This window comes from Trematomus bernacchii, unplaced genomic scaffold (assembly GCF_902827165.1).
Source record: "Trematomus bernacchii unplaced genomic scaffold, fTreBer1.1, whole genome shotgun sequence".
In the NCBI taxonomy this organism is placed as follows: Eukaryota; Metazoa; Chordata; class Actinopteri; order Perciformes; family Nototheniidae; genus Trematomus; species Trematomus bernacchii.
The window spans coordinates 8,899,501-8,916,455 of NW_022988097.1; the positions used below are offsets into that span (position 1 = coordinate 8,899,501).

Below are 16,955 nucleotides of genomic sequence, written 5' to 3' on the forward strand. Positions count from 1 at the left end.
CTTTTATCTAGGCCAGACTGAGATCAGGTTTAGAGGTCTTATACTAAGGTAATCAGCATGTGATAAGCTCTTCGTAAAAAACGGACTCATAGGACAGCCTCACCTACACAAACATGACCCTGGTTGTTGTTTGAGTGCCTCTTCTCTGTCTGTGGGTGTGCTCCATAAAAGAATGAAGCTTTTTCATTAACAGATAATATAAATGTGTAGTCTTTGTATGCAACTATGGTATTTCACTTTTCTGGATTTGTACTGGAATTGGGTCAATTACTTGAAGCAAAATATGGATTTTGTGAGCTGTTTTAAAAGAGGCTGGTATCTATGCATGTCCTAATTTCTATCCTGGCTCTGTTTTCTGGTCAACTGCTCATTGAAAGACCCGGCTGAGAAGAAAAATAGGGGGGAAAATTGGAAAACAGATGGTGGAAGGGAGATGGTGCCTGAGGGGAGAGTGTTGAACATTTAATAAACAGTTTCTATCCATGGACATTTCCTTGACTGCGAAATGGTAAGATGAACATGTAAATTGATTAACTTGGATTGAGTCTGGATTGACACATTTAAACTGCAGTAATGTGGGGAAGTTCTGAACTAAATGTCACTCAGTGCTGAGAAAGCATTCAATCATGAATGAAAGTACAACCCAACTAGAAAGAAAACAACTTTTATTTGACAGATAAATGTTCCTTTTGGCTGAACACTTTTAATTTCAGTGTTGTCTATTCCAGCAGCGACACACTGCAGCAAGTCTAACATATTGACTCAGTTGTCAACAGCACTTCATCACACTGAAACACAACATGGCGGTTTCTAGACATTTTAGAATACATTTATAGTCACTGTCAGACGTACTGCCAATACTACAACATAGCTCAGGAAAAATCCTGCATATCACTGATCAATGGCTGCTTGTCAACTCAAAATTCAACCTATATTTCATGATCTGGTTACAGCAACTACATTTGTTATATTTTCCTAACTTTGTCATCAGCCGCATCTTAAGTGCCTTCAGTTTGTGTGTTTAGTCTGAGGTATATGATGTGCAGACCTGTCCTGAGGCTGTATCTGGAAACAATCGTATTTCTTCACTTGTCATAACTAAAGTTATCCCAGCTGGCTCTAATCTGCCCTCACAATGCCCTTGCTACAGAAGTGAAACATTGGGGCTTGGCTGGCTACAGTAATCCTGCCCTTTGTTGAGTGTATTCAATTTCAGTAAAACTCTCATCAAATATGCAACCTCTTAAACTAATACCAAACTGAGTATTAAGAATAACATGATTGTTGACAGAACACTCAAAACTTGATCCGCTAAGGTGACTACCACATGTATCTATTTTTTAAACAACATGTAGTCCTGGTATAAGCCTGTCCAAAGAATTGCTTCACTTCATAAATGCTCTTAAATTATGTTATTGAGCAAAGAGAGGTCAAAGAAGAACAATGAGCGACAACATGAGCTGTGGGCTGTGAGTGATGTAACACTTTCATCTCATCGGCCCTCCCAGTGTGGATGATTAAAATACTGAAAGCTCCATTTCACAATCAATACACGCACCTCATCTGGCAATCTTTTTTCTTCCCATCTATGAGATACGGCTTTCATCGTTGTTTATCAAAGCCTTGTGCTTGATCACTTGCCAGAACAATCATATTTTTGAGAAGGAAACTCCACACACCCACTTCTTCCTTTCAAAATAAAAAGTTCAAAGCTTTCTTGTCTCCTATCTGTCCTTGTGGCGATATTATCATAAGCTCATTCATTCATAACAACAACAGAACAGTTCAACTACTATATGGCACGTTCCCAACCACATGGTGGACACATTTAATAAAAACTTAGGGAAATTAGATTTTTGTTACACTCATTTCTTGTGCTTGGGCTGCTCTTGTCCCACAAGGCTGATAAGATGTCCAATTATTTGGTAATTTAGTTCAGAGGAGCAGGAGCGAGTCCGATCTGCTCGAGTAAGCAGGAAAAGTAGCAGTGTACATCAGGGCCACTCTTTGAAGCCCTTTGCCTACCATTTGCCCTTATGACTGCTTTAATAGTCATATAGACACACCAGGGGCGCTTATTTAACAAAATTAGCTCTTGGATACCGTATTGTGCTTCACCAAGGCAGATGCAACATATAGAGTACAAAAGGGTAAAAGTACATAGAAGGTATCAGTCTCTGCAGGAAAGGCTTGGGGGTTGCTGAGGTTGAGGACCGGGGACTACGCGGTTTAAGCAAGGGCAAAAGCTGGACCTGAGGATGAGGGGAATGACTTTTTGGGAAGTTGAGGGGGGGGGAGGGGGGGGGCACTGCAGATTCAACCTGCAGAGACGGTATGAAGAGTCAGAGTAGCAGCTGGGAAGTGTTCATAGGAGGAGGCTGCAGAGAGAGATGGAGGGGCACAACATCTACGGTACATCTAGTGGTGCAGGATCCATCAGAGAGAGGAGGACAGGATGCCTGGAGGCTGGAGGAGGAGGGGGGGGGCACTTGGAGACAGGATGGGGGGGACCAGGGGAACAATGCCGGTAGTCTCACTCACGGAAGAACACATATTCAGTGTAGCTGGTCCAGATCTTGTCGTCCGTCTGCTCATGGGCGAAGGCGCAGGTTCCTGTGGAGTTACAGGCCACCATGTGGAAGCCTACGTCGGCCAGCTTGTCGAAGGCCTGCTCCAGGAAGGTGAACTTGAGATAGTAGCGGGATGTGTATCGCTCTGGGGGGCGGTCAGGGTCACGGCTCTCGTTCAGGGTCTCCCCAAACACCTCTTTGGCCAGAGAGGTCTTTCCACATACCATGATCCTTGCCACCCGTCGGAATTTGGCATCGGTGTGGCTGTCGCGGCCCAGTGTGTATGAGCCTCGGTAGCCAATAGTGATGAACCCGGACCGTTTTCCATCCAGGGCGCTGGGCACCAGGCTGGCACAGGCAGCACCAGCCCCCCCCAGGGAGCCCAGGTTACGGGTCATTTCAATCCCAGGTGAGGAGTCCTCTGGGTCGCTCTGACACCCCTCTTCACCAAGGGAGTTCTGCTTGCTGATTTTGGGCGCCAGCAGCTTGACGAGCTCTGGCAGGTTGAAGAACTCGGCCTCCCTCTGCAGACGCCCCCGCTCCGGGAAGTGATCCGGAAGAACCAGCTGCTGGTCCCGCATGAAGTCCAGGATGTACCGGAACAGGAAACCATCACGGTCCACAAAGAAGCGGCCCTTGGTGTCTCTGGCCAGTCCTTTGACCGACTTTCGACTGAACATCTCCCATAGCAGAGAGTCTGGCACACTTGTGAGGGTAGAATAGCGGGTTATGTACACCTGGCCGCCAACATTTAGCTCTATAATCTCTGGGAAGGGGACCTCCTCACCAGATATACCTCCATCTGGTAGAGCCATGGCTTACTCCTGTCTCACGGGTGCAGCTTTAAAAAACAGTTTCAGTTGTGGTGAAAGTTCAAATGACAGGAGATGAAAAAGGGTTTTCAGTGGGACCCTTCACAGTGTCTGCTGACGCCTGTCAAAGCTTCAGGTCCTGCTGCGGTGGATCCACCAACGGAGCGGCTAATCTGCAGAGCACAATGGGAATGTGCGCAATAAAAGCTGGTGGCTACTCTCACATAAGAGCTTGCAGAAACAAAGCAGTCTCACAAGCACACGCTCTATTCTAACTACAGCTTTCTACCACTATTCCTAAAACATAGTGCAGCGTATTTCAGGTAGCGCTGAATGGAGCCGTGTTGTCCTTTACGCGCAAATAGATGTGGTAAACAGAGATTGAAATTCCGCTTCTGACACCCGTTTTACGAGCAGGAAATGCACGAGTTGCACAATTGTCCATAACGATCTCTTTTGCTCTAATTTCGCTCGGTTGTCCTGGCGCACACAGGATCAGGTGGCCCAACTTCAATTAGGCAAGATTCCATAGTTGGTGATTTCTGTGGGTGTCCCGCAGATGAAGAGCCACGCGATGAAGAGGATGGTGCCAAAGTAGTGTGAGGTGAGGAACACTCATAAAAAGATCTCAGCTGTTCAGGCCCTCTGCTCCTCTCTCGTGTCAGACGGTACTCTGCTGCAACGTAAAGGAGGATACAGCGTTATTCACTCCGGTAGCCACGCCCACATGTGGTGACGCGCCTCTGCTGTGACACAAAATATCCTACTCATTTAAATGTGTGAACATTTCACATTCACAATAAGAAATAGTGCCCATTTTTTTACTTAGAATTACAACAATATGACACCACTGTTAAAAACATTAAAAATTAGAAGACAATCAAAACCAATACCAAATACCAATGTGTATTTGATAAATATTTTACTTGAAATGTTACCTTTTGTTTTTATCACTATTTTCTTTATATTTATTTCTTTATTTCTTTATATTTTTTTGATATTTTTTACCTTTGTACCTCTGATGTCAATATGTTGTGTGTATATAATGTTTGATGTACATATATATGTATATATCCTCCTGTCCTACCAGACATGGTACTTTACAAATTCTTCTTGTGGGGTGAGTGGGCGAAAAAGTCTGGAAATACGCCCTTAAAGATTCATTGAAATAGCTGCCTCGGATAAACATACACAGAAATCTATTTAAAATAACCCTAATTTTTTCGATTTTTTCTCCCTGTAATTAATACATTCAATTATTAAATAAAACCATAAATTGGAGTATACCAATAACATCCATTCATGCATTTGTTATGTCATTGTGCTCACTAGCTATTTCGGCTAAATAAACATTGAAATACTTTTTTTTGTTTAAATATTAATCTAATTCTATTCTGGGAGTCTCATTGAAACCCAGCCACTGACTTATAAATGAGTATGCATTTATTTTTGATGCACTTATTTTTTGAAACAATCTCAGTTATCAGTGAAGCCAGTGTCTCTTAAGGAAGGATGGGATAACAGTGACATCTAGTGAATACTCAGGAGGAAATGTTTCCCCTTTCAGAACATGGATAACTATTGAGATATGATTTACTGCTGAGCATCTGGAGGTGTTGTGGGCCTATCAGTGAAACATCGAGGAAAGAAGGGGGCGCCCACTTGATAACTCTAAGGATGTCTTCACTCACCTGGCCATCCTGCGTCCAGGCAGCAGCACATCTAAAGAATGAAATCAAGGGTTATTCACACCGTGTCCAACATAATAGATCGGACTTGATTCTAATCAGAAATATTAAGGGTTGTGGTATTCTACGTTAGTTGTTATTCCAGTAAGAGCCTCCCTCCACTCAAAATGTGATTTGCAAAATGCTACTGGAATTGGGTGTTTGACCTTTACGGTGCAGATTGAAGCATGTGCATGCTGTTTTCACACTCATCTGCTGAAGGGGAAACATTTCTCTGGGCTCACCTTTAAATCAGTATTAAATGTATAGAGAGCATTTCTTATGGCATCAGAACTGGGTTCCAGACATGAAACCTAAGAATGGACCTTCAGTAAATTGAAGATATTGTGTGTTCAGCAGTTGTAAAATGTACATATTATTCAGAATGGTTTTATGGCAAAGGAGTTAAAATTGTTACCATAATATATTTTCATCTTGCTTTTAACAATTTCTTTTTCAAAAGGTAAAGACTTTAAAGAATTTACCTTTAATTTACCTGTGGTCAAACTGAAGAAGTTACTTGACAAAACAATCCCAACGCAGGTCCACTTATATATCACACATCCTACATGAGTGGATGATATATTGGCCCTGTTGTCAAGGAGATGGTCCTGTTGACGTCAGTAGCTGTTATGATTCTTGGAGAAAAAAAAATCTGATTTAAACATGAGAAAGTTAATGTTTCACCTTTGAAAAAGCAGTTTGAAAAAAAAAATTCAAACCCAAGGTCCACTAACTGTCTGTTAGAAATATGTTTTTCAGATAGAGGCACATCAGATGACACACCATTACTGAGTCAGAGAGACCTGCATACTCAACAGGCTGCCTACCATCTCTACTCTATGTCTCTCTCTTGTAAGTCCACCATTCAGTCCTTTCTGCGACTAATCAGCAGGCCAATTTCTACCCATCTCCGAGCACTCTGGCACTGATTTCCCTGAAGGCCTCGCAGTCTCCAGCTGGCTTGCAGCACTTTCAGCCTTGTCGGCGACAATCTGGCTCGGTCCACTCTGGTTATGTGGGCTACCGCAGGATCTGGAGGTACATTATGGCAGTGCTGTCTGCCAATGGGATGAGTTCAATACAGTCTCCAGCTCCATTTGCTGCTCCCTCTACTGAAATATGCTGTTTAACACCAAAGTCCAAAACAAAAATACCCAAAATATGATCTGAGGCAAAACTGTTACAACATTTTTTTGAATTATTGCCGACTATTTACTAATGCCAGTGATTGAAGAATTAAGTGACTGGACTATTTGTGAATTAATTATCACGTTTGCACACCTTGACTCTAAATTCAAAGAGAGAGTAGTTCAGCACGGTCAGATGGGAAATGGGCAAATGTACTTACTGCCGTTGCTTAATTATGTGTATTCAGAGCAACACACCCCCAACACATACTAACGCTAAACTCCTGGATGATGCAGTGAGAAAGAAACGGTTACTTAGGGACCATTTTATGGATATGTCTGCATATTGATCTCTGCGTTCTCAGCGGTTTCTGTTGACAGCTGCACCATTAAGTGATTTATGAGATGTTTTGTGGGATCAACAGAAAATGAACCGGCTGGTGCATCTTTCAGGTGTATGTGAACCCATCTGCACAGCCTCATTTCCCTCAGCATGAAGCATCGTACATCTTTCAAGACGGGTGACATGGGAGCGAAACACGACTGCAACACACGTCTTGGTGCGTAGAAAGAGTCAAATCTCCTGGGAGTCTCTGTGTGGAGGGAAGAGAGGAAGTTGTTTATATTATAATGAGTCACAGTTGATAGAAAGATTACATGGAGACACCTGCACAAACTTTTTAAATCACTTTACTGCACTTTCTTCCTGATTCAGTCACTGCTCTTCCTCTCTCTCATGGTCACTCCAATCCCACATCATTTCATCAATCTGTCTGTTTCCTCCTTCGCCAAGGCCACTCGCAAACTCATCATGTTATCCCTCTGCATTATAAAATTTGTACAACCTTCACAACTATTGTTCGACATTCATCAACATCCCTCTTACTTGCCTTCTTTGCAACTACCATTTCTGAAGTTAGTTATAATCAGAAGTGATCTGATCACAGACCACACATTCATTTGAAGACAACATTATCTTTTTTTCACGGAAGACATTATAACATTTGACACTAAAAAAGCTCAGGTGTAAATGACACAATTAAGGTCAACTGAATTACATTTACCTGCTTAAGTTTCTGCGTGCTGGTATTGTTTTTCCAATTTGTTAGTAACAACTGGGCTTTTCTTACACACACATGACATCAACACACAGATTCATAAGTGGATCTATAACAGAACTAGTCCGACAACAGGCTGGGATTTACTTATGATGCAGCATTGATAATGGTATACATTTCCAGCTGGTTATCTGCTGTTTTAGCTATTTGCAAAGATCTGTTTACTCTTCAACACACCTGAATGCCTTCAACTTGTACTGTATGTTTTCTATCTACTTCTTGAGCTTGGCGACCCTCTTAACACTGTAGAATTGCATCACTGCAATTCGGGAAAATAGTTGAAATCAAAGGGTAAAACTTCAGGTCGGCAGCTCTCACATTTTGTATCAACTTGATTTCGTCAGCTGAACTTGAAAACTACGGTGTGCCGGGATGGTGTCAAGATTTTGCAGTGCAGCTCACACATAAATCATATCTATGCACAGATGTGTCAGAGGATGAGCTGGTGATCCAGTGAAATTTCAAATTCCCTTTATACTAACCAGTAAATTGCTTGTTGGCCTCTGGCACCGCAGTTACCGAGGCTTACTGGCTTATTTCATCACTTCTCAATAGTTGACTACATTTGTAAAATCAAATAAATGTGTGGTGCTGAATATATATCCTTTATTTAACCAGGTAAAAGACTCATTGAGATTAAAATCTCTTTTCCAAGAGTGACCTGGCCAAGAAGGGCAGCATGAACGAAGTTACAACAGATAAAACACAGACAAGACAGGCAGACAAATACAGCTGTAAAACACAAATAAAATGGCACATTAGCCAGTCAATATGCAAAATAAAACAAACTATTAAAAATCATTAAAAACTGGCAAAATTTAAAACGATTTTTGGATATATGAGCACTCACATCTACCAATGGTGTCGTGTTCTCTGTCCTTTAGGATGGACCTGAATTCCCCCATAGTGATTACATCTGAGTTTCAGCTCCTTCTGTACATTATTCCAAGCTGTGGGGGCAGCATATTTAAAAGCTGTTTTACCCAGTTTTGTTCTCACTGTAGGAACCAGCATCTGAATACAATCTTGGGAGCGCAGGCCATATAGACTTTCTCTTTGACACATATATGTGCAAATGTAGGAGGGAACCAACCCAAGCAGATTTATAAATAAAACCCAACCAATGGGAAAGTCTGCGAGCAGACAAAGATGGCCAATTAGCAGCAGCATATAAAGTGCAATGGTGTACTCGATATCCACATCCAGTAATAAATCGTAAGGCACAATGGTACACAGTATCCAAGCTCTTTAGGCACTGGTCAGAGGCATTCATGTATAGCAGATCACCATAATCTAATACAGGTAAAAACGTTGCAGATATTAAATGTTTCCTTGTCTGAAAAGAGAAACAGGATTTATTTCTGTAAAAGAAACCTAATTTTATTTTTAGCTTTGAAACAACAAAGCTGTTGAACTGAGAGCAACAACTGAAACCACAGACACTCATTAGAGGTTTTAAAATATACACAGACATTAAAGCAGGTTTCAAGTTCCAAAACAGGATGATAGAGTGATGGTTGCCTTGCTTTCATCTGCCCCCAAACATTATTGTCAGTCAAGGTAGAAATATGTCAAAACGAAAATCCTGCTTTCTGTCCTCGTTGAATAAAACCTGTAAATCAGGGGATGAAAAAAGGATGCATGGAACAATTTCATCTGTTTGATGTTAGTCGCTCATTTAAATTCAAGAAGTGATCCTTTCAAACAGTTGACTGTGTTTAATCTAAATGAATATTTGTCTCTCATCATGTATGGAGCATACAACCTGTGTTGACGGTGAATATCTGCTGACAGGGTATTAAATGTTATACTTTGTTCGAAAACAAATCCAGTGTTAGCTTGAATTTGTTTTCCTAGCATGCCTCCATGGTAAACGTAGAATCCAAAGTGATGAATATCTTTGATTAAATATTTGTTACTTTGTGAATTATTATCCAATGCATGCTACTTCCCAACCACTAAAACCTTACCTTCACACTTCCTGATTGTTAGTCTCTTGCTTGTTAAACACACTTGTTGTGGCAGTTAGAAGTGCTTGTCCGTTGACTTTAATTAAAACCTTATTTGTTTTCTGATTCTTTGTTCACTGTGGAGCGATGCAGGAAAACCTTCTTCAATAGAATACAGGTAGGGTACCTGATATACAAATGGTTCGTTTTTTGGTCAAGTATTCTTCTAAGATGTCATGTAAAGATCATTTCTGTTTGCAGGACAGAAAGCACAAAGAGCGTAAAAAGATAATTGTTTATTTTGGTTCTTCCCCACCAGTAGTTTATCCACAATCAGACTGAAAGAAAATATAGACTAAGGTACACGAAATGTGGGGATCTTTAATATATACCACATTTAATTTCATGGAGACAGCATGTGTGCATACTTTAAAGACTAATGCCAATAGGACCACTGACTGAAGGGAATACTCCCATGGTTGGGATTTGGGTTGTATAATAACGAGGGTCGGGGAAACTTGTTAGTGAGCACAAACAAAACACAAAACCAGATCACTTATCCATAGAACAAAACAATAAATGGTTAACCCACCACTTTCAATCAAATTCCGTCTGGATACAGTAATGGATCGTGCCCACTAGAGATAACACTCAAAACAAACTTTTCTTTTACCAACTCACAAAGCTCTGTAATTGTTTATTATCTAGGTTTTATATATAGATATATTTAAATATCTATATATGTACACACACGTAATTAAAATACAAAAAAAAAAAAAAAGTTATTAAAGTGCTTTCTACTGACTCAAACACACAATCTCTGAGAGAATGGTTTTGATGCAGTATGTTTGAGAGTTAAAAATCACTTCCTTTCTGATTAGCTGTGTTCCTCAGTGCTTAAGGGATAGAGAGCGACAGATGTAAGGCATGATTGCAGTCGATGTTAGCCGAGAGCACATTTAGCTTTAGGTAACATCGCACGATGCAGCTTACTATGGCCGTCAGATGTAATCAGGTCCAAAGGTTACCGAACGTGAAGTTCATATAAATCTGCCAAGTTCATACACCTGTGAACTATGGGAAATGTGTTGTGTACACTAAAGGGATATTCTACTAATATACCAGCGACACCATTTCTCCTCCTTGTTAGACACTGCTGATCAGACCAGAAAATCTCTGATTCAACTTTAAGACATATTTAATAGAATACAGCCTATATCATACATGATTAATTTAGTGGAGCTCCAAGTGTTCAAGCTTGGGAGGAAAATCCAAAATGATGGAAGTTCAAATGTTAGATTTGATGAACTATCTTCTCAAGGTGCGTAATGTGTGTCAACATCACTCAAAACCATCTATGAAGTCATGAATGGCCCTGCCTCTAAAAGACATGATGGCATTGAACACAAATGTCAGGGTAAAAGCTGGTTAATAGGGAACAGAGATGCTAGTGTGTACTATGGAGGTAAACTTCTCCGGTGCACATTCCACATCATCTGAAGAACTGGCATGACGTTCACTAAGCACCACTTTCTGATTTACAGGACACAGTCATCATCTTGCAGCATTTCCGCTGAGTGGGGTATAAAAATATAGACATTTGAGACCCTGAATATATGTTCATATGTGATTTTCTGCAACGAAACGAAACACAATTTACAGCTGTCCCACTCAGTGTACATTGTCTTTTTTTTTTTACACTTCACCCCATCTAAAATGTGTTCTTGCATTACCCCTGGGGGAGGAGGATTACACCCATTACAACACAGAACAGCAATTATGATGTTGTCGTCTTCATCAACAGCATACATCTGTCATTTCTTTGTTAATACACTAAAATTACCTCTGGGTGTGTGACACAGATTTACTGGGGAAGGAGGAGTGTGTGTGTGTGTGTGTGTGTGTGTGTGTGTGTGTGTGTGTGTGTGTGTGTGTGTGTGTGTGTGTGTGTGTGTGTGTGTGTGTGTGTGTGTGTGTGTGTGTGTGTGTGTGAGCGATGACATTACATCAACATGTCTTTGTGGTGCCTGGCTATGTGCTGGCTCTTCTCCGAAGGCCTCCTAAAGCCCTTGGTGCAGTAGTCGCAGCGGTGTGGGTAGTCCTTGGTGTGAATGGAGATAACGTGGCGTTTGAAGCCAGAAGCGTCCGTACTGTTATACTCACAATACTGGCACTGATAAACCTTTCTACCACTGTGTGTCTTCATGTGTTTCTTCAGCTCCGCCGGCTGCCGGAACCCTCGCCGGCAGCGCTTGCACTTGAAGGGAAGGTCCTTCGTGTGCAAGGACAGGATGTGGCGACTCAAAGTGAAGGTGTCCGGGGCGTTGAAGTTACAATGTCGGCACTGGTGCACCTTGTTGCCCTTATGTGTCTCTGCGTGCTTCTTCAGCTCCGAGGGCCTGTGAAAGCCTTTCTCGCACACGTCACACTGATGGGGGAAGTCCTTGGTGTGTACAGAGATAATGTGTCGTTTCAGGTCGCTGGAGTTGGTGCTCTTGTGCTCACAGTGTGGGCACTGGTGGGTCTTGTGGCCTTGCACCATCTCTATGTGCCGCTGGAGTTCCCGTGCGTCAGCGTATGCTTGCGGACAGTGGCTGCACTTGAAAGGCAGATCGGCGCCATGCTTGCTCTTGATGTGAGTCTTTAGGTTGGACTGATCTGCACAGCGGAACTCGCAGTGTGGGCAGTGGTAGGGCTTCTCGCCCGTGTGGGTCCGCATGTGTTTCTTCAGCTCTGACGGGTGGCGGAAGCCCTTGGCGCACTCGACGCACACGTGTGCAAAGTTCTTACTGTGCACAGCCAGCAGGTGACGGTTGAGCAGACCCTGTTCAGCGGTCTCATAATCGCAGTACTTGCAGTGATGCAGTTTGTTCTCCCGGTCCTTGACGATGAGCTTGTCGGAGCCCAGAGGGCTGGACTCGTGGTAGCGCCGCGCGTACTCGCTGTATTCTGGAGAGCGCTCGTTGTGACTCAGCAGCTTGTGACTCTCGAGGTGGTTGTGGAAACTGATTTTCTTGTTGGTGGTGAAGTCGCAGTCTGTACATTGGTATTTCTTCTTCAGCGGGTGGTCCGGGTGGTTCTTCATGTGGCATTTGAGGAAGCCTCTTGAGCGAAACTTCTTTCCACATAGGTGACAGGGGTAGACAGTCAAGGGCAACCCATCTGGTCCGATGATAACAGCTGGAAGAGAGCGGTGGAAATACTGTTATCCATCCAAAAATATTACATTCTCACTAGCAAATTATCTTCTTCACACAAATTCTAAATCTGTTCATACCAGTCTGAGACTGTCGAATATCTCCTTTCTTCTTTTTCTTAGTTTTGGGTTTAAGGACACGGTTGTCCCCGAGTCCCTCTCGGATTTGCAGAAACGGTGAAGCCGCTCCATTCTTCACCTGATCGATGGTATTACCTGCACGGAAAAAATAGAATTAACTTTTAATTGTAAGTTTTGCTAAAATTGATTATTTGAAAATATGCTCTAATGCACTTTCAAAATGTATTAATATGGCATATATCTGAGCTGTGACACATGCTGTGCAAACTGTCCAAAGGTTACTCATTTAAAAAGACTGCTGACATACAGCAACCCCCTCTTACTGATCTCCTTCTAACACTCAATGTGTTGTATATAAATCATAATCATTTCAATGTCAGCTCATCGCAAAAGAAACTGCTTGTTTATTATGGGCGCAAAAGAAGATTGTTTCAGCTAGTAGCCATAATTAGATAACTAATTAACTAACAATTGTTTGTTTTGTGCCTGTGTTTAACTAGATCTATTATCGGTGTGTTTTTCCTTTCGATTTGTATCGCAGACAGACAAGCAACTTGTTGTATTTTAGCAGTATTCAAAAAGCAGTGGGAAGGCTGAAGTGAATACACTTTAACCGTTGTATTTAACAGTGATGAACATGTTGTATTGCTATGGCGATATTAAACAACGTATTGCACACATTCGTCATGTCATGCAACTCTAATTGACACCTTTTGCTCGTTTACAGCCACACGACCCGGCTGACACAATACAATTAAAGTGGTTTCACAAAGGGACATACTGATGTCATCATCGTCATCCTCGTCACTGTCATCCTCATCATCCTCTTCTTCTTTCGGATGGTTCTTGACCGCCATGTAGACCATCTTGTCACGGCCAACTCCCAGTCTGCCTGACGATGCAGCTTCCAGGTCAGGATGGCCATTCTGGTAATCATCCTCTGTTATTACCTCTGTTCCACCTGGAAAGAGATAACATTACAATTGAAATCCAATCCATGATCAACATTACGTTTAACAGGGAAGAATTGTGTTGTATTGTTGAAATGATTTGATTATTCTAAAAAGTCACTTACCCAAGTCATCATCTGCTTCAGCTTTGAAAATGTAGACTTTGATGACCTCGGAGCCGTCCTCCTCTTTACACTCCTTGTCTTCCATTACCTCAGTGCTGATCTCCAGGGGAGTGTCTCCTATGTCCAGCTTCTCTCCCACCTCATCCACTACAGTAACACAAGTAGTCATAGTTCATAAAACATATCAATAATAAAACATGGTATTACATATGAACAAAGTTAATTAACATATAAATGATGAAATTATGTCTTACAGGAGATCATGAGGTAATCTTCAGAGCTGCTTCTTGCATCATCATCCTCGTCCGTCTGCAGGGAGACAGCCTCTGCTGGCATCTGTTGGTGGATGATGGTCTCCGAGTTGGATTCGGTCACCATCAAGCCTTCTGACACTAACTGGTGGTCCAGCGTGTTGTCCTGGTGCTCAGACAGCAGCTCCGCCACAAACACCTGGTCTGGCATGTCATCATGATGGTGGTTTGAGTCCTGGATGAGGTCTGCAGTGAGGACATGATGATGGTGGTGATGGTGGTGGTGATGGTGATGATGGGGGTCCAGATCTTCCTCTATTGCAACCTCTGTGCCCAGAATATTCTCAGGCATGATCACACTGTGTTCTGAGGTCACCATGTCTTCAGAGCTAATTTCATGGGCTTCTACTCCTTGCGACTGCAGACTCTCCACATCTACCTCCAGGCCTTCAACAACCTCCGCCTCCAAACCCTCCACTTCCACTTCTTCCTCAAGGCCTTCGACGATGTGAACTCCCAGGTCTTCGACATCAACCTCAGTTTCCAGGCCCTCAACCACATGCGCCTCCAGACCCTCCACTTCCACCTCGTCATCGAGGCCCTCGACAACCTGAGCCTCCAGCTCTACCACATGTGTCTCTAGCCCTTCGACCTCTTCTTCCTCCAAGCAGTCAACGTCTGCATGTAAGCTCTCCACCACTTCCGTCTCGAATTCTTCCACCACCTCAGTCTCCAGGCAGTGAACCTCAAGCTCATGCTCCAGGAGGATGCCCTCGTCCGTCATCACATCAGAAAGAAGCATACCTTCAGGCACAGACACCACAATATGCTCCCCGTCGATGTGAGCCAGACCCCCCATGCCTGCAACTGTAAACACAAGACACACAGAGAGGGCTGCATGACAAAGAGTTTCCTAAAACAAAATGAGCATATAAGCTGCAGAGTGTGTTTAACATTGTAGCTACAGCAGAGATATCTGAACAGAATATTGTATAATATTGGTGACAGGTATCACCTGCTCTATGGTGGTTTGTTGGGAAAACGTCAGAATGACAATGTTTGTAACAGTGACTTTTTTTTATTTATGTAGGCAATAAAACCAAATGACATTGGCCCTGTCAACGTGACGGAGGAGACCAAATCAACCTGATTGTATAGAAGTATAGTATAGTTTATAAAGTGTGTCTAGAGCAGCTCTCTTACATAGTTAAAAGTGATTACATTATTTTAAGAAATGACTGATTCAATCTTAAAGATATTTAGGTTTTAGCTATACTTTAATTTGTCGGATGGTGTGTATTGGATTACATTTTGAAATGATTGGTTTTCAGCTTGTCCTATTTGACCACTTACCAAAGTCTTGCATGATCATAGCGTGGGGCATCTTAAGCTCCTGAGTGTGTAGCTCCAACACTCCTCCTCCTTGATCCATGTCTTTACTTGGGGAAAAGCCTTAAAATTACAGTGTACACTGTTAGCAGTTTTCTTGTACTGTGTTAGTGTGCTTTACTAAAGTGAAAATGAAAGCAAAATGCAACACAGACTAGTATCCAATACATACCTTCACATTTGATGACAAACCCCTTAGAATACAACCAACAGGGTTATTGATGTGCTTCCTTCCATCAAGTTAATCAATCCCTTGGTAAAAGAAAAAAACAAACATAAACAATTGGTACTCATAGGCATTGTGCACATAATAGAAGGGAACAGAAAGGAGGCAGGTATGTAAAGACGTTACAACACAACTTGTATACATATGTTCAGCTTTATAATAAGAACAGTGTTAACACCATAATTAATGGAATGTGTAACGTTAACACACAGGGCCGAACACTTTCACTGAGGAGGAGGGCAGTTTTGTTGTTGACCACTGGCTCCATCCATTGCTTATAAGTAGTACTACAGGCGGCTTCAACCTGATATAGCAATACACCTGGAGCTGGTTGAGCCTGATGGCTGCAGCCCAGCTGAGACAAAGGGCTGTCCCGCTCAGTGTGCAGGAGGACGAGCCCACAGTCAGCAGCTCTGATAGCTATTGAAAGATGAGTCCTGCTTGTTTATGTATAAATGAATGTATTGCCGTCGCATGACGGTTCAAAATAAGCCAAGTGGGTAATGTCTTCTGTGGTGACGTTAAGGTCCCGCGGATATATAACTTAAGGATAAAATAAGCAAGGAGCTTATGCATTGGTCTTATTAAAAAAGTATTTATTTCTGGACTTTCAAAAAAATCAACACTAGCTTTGAGTTTATGGCCGCCAATGAAAGTACCGCAGACGTTATGCAATGCATACCAGGGCGGCTACCGCCCTCCACCCACCAGAGCTAACTAGCAAGCGAGCTAGGACTGATCCTCCGAGGCGCCATTTTGTTCTAGCATAACTGCTACTCCAAGGAATGCGACAACCGCTCTTATTTGACCATTTTAAACTCAAATGCATTCAACTATACACTCTGAATAAAGGCACCCGCATTACCAACAAACCAACATGCCATATATGACAATTATTATGCAAGTCGCTCTAATCCGCGCGACGACGATCTTCCTGTAGGCTAGCTAGCTTGCTAAGCTAAGTGAAGCAGCTTGTGCCGCATTATCTTCCATGTTGTTTTCCAAAAGGCTGAAAGAGGCCCGCTACGGCCGACTGGGCCCTTGCGTCTTATTCCACATGCCTTTCTAACAGATTCAAAATAAAATTACCTGATAGCGTCCTCTTCTGACTCTATCGGTGTTTCTCCCCCTTCTCAGTTTTGTCTGTTATTGTTTTGGTTTATTTTTGACGGTAAGCTAAGTGCGGCCTGCAGTTTTGGATCCCCGGGCACCCTTTGCTAGGCCTCGGCCAATCAGCTTTCTTCCTGACAAGCAGAGGGAGGGCGGGGGGCAGACAATGCGTGGCCTCGTTTACCGCTGATCCCTTACTATTTGCGTCATGCATAAGAGAGCAGAGTAACGTTAAAACACTTTATCCTAATGGGAACATATCTGTGCCCGGATTTGAGACACAACATTCAAATATTATCACATCATGACATTTTTTTTTTA

At 42.5% G+C, this 16,955-nt stretch overlaps 2 protein-coding genes across 3 annotated transcripts; both read right to left on the reverse strand.

The window, feature by feature from the left end:
- Positions 1-648: 648 nt before the first annotated feature.
- Positions 649-4,051, reverse strand: kctd12b (potassium channel tetramerisation domain containing 12b). Its single transcript, XM_034121289.1, has one exon. It carries the CDS (start codon positions 3,383-3,385, stop codon positions 2,534-2,536), a length of 852 nt encoding a protein of 283 aa, XP_033977180.1. The 5' UTR covers positions 3,386-4,051; the 3' UTR covers positions 649-2,533.
- Positions 4,052-9,587: 5,536 nt separating this feature from the next.
- znf711 (zinc finger protein 711) lies at positions 9,588-16,770 on the reverse strand. 2 transcript variants are annotated; one of them, XM_034121162.1, is made up of 8 exons: positions 16,614-16,770; positions 15,471-15,550; positions 15,263-15,361; positions 13,913-14,776; positions 13,659-13,805; positions 13,365-13,544; positions 12,584-12,718; positions 9,588-12,486 (listed from the first exon to the last, which is right to left on the reverse strand). In XM_034121162.1, the coding sequence occupies exons 3-8, from the start codon at positions 15,339-15,341 to the stop codon at positions 11,309-11,311; spliced, it is 2,583 nt and encodes an 860-aa protein (XP_033977053.1). In that variant the 5' UTR covers positions 15,342-15,361; positions 15,471-15,550; positions 16,614-16,770; the 3' UTR covers positions 9,588-11,308. The 2 variants fall into 2 exon arrangements, with proteins under 2 accessions (XP_033977053.1, XP_033977054.1); XM_034121163.1 differs by lacking the exon at positions 15,263-15,361.
- Positions 16,771-16,955: the final 185 nt, after the last annotated feature.

Bases quoted from the DNA above. Each gene is read 5' to 3' on its own strand.
- kctd12b (XM_034121289.1), bottom strand. From the start codon at position 3,385: ATGGCTCTACCAGATGGAGGTATATCTGGTGAGGAGGTCCCCTTCCCA.
- znf711 (XM_034121162.1), bottom strand. From the start codon at position 15,341: ATGGATCAAGGAGGAGGAGTGTTGGAGCTACACACTCAGGAGCTTAAG. The intron at 13,545-13,658 runs GTAAGTGACTTT...ATCTCTTTCCAG, and splicing joins TGAAGCAGATGATGACTTGG to GTGGAACAGAGGTAATAACA. The intron at 12,719-13,364 runs GTATGTCCCTTT...TTTTCCGTGCAG, and splicing joins GGATGACGATGATGACATCA to GTAATACCATCGATCAGGTG.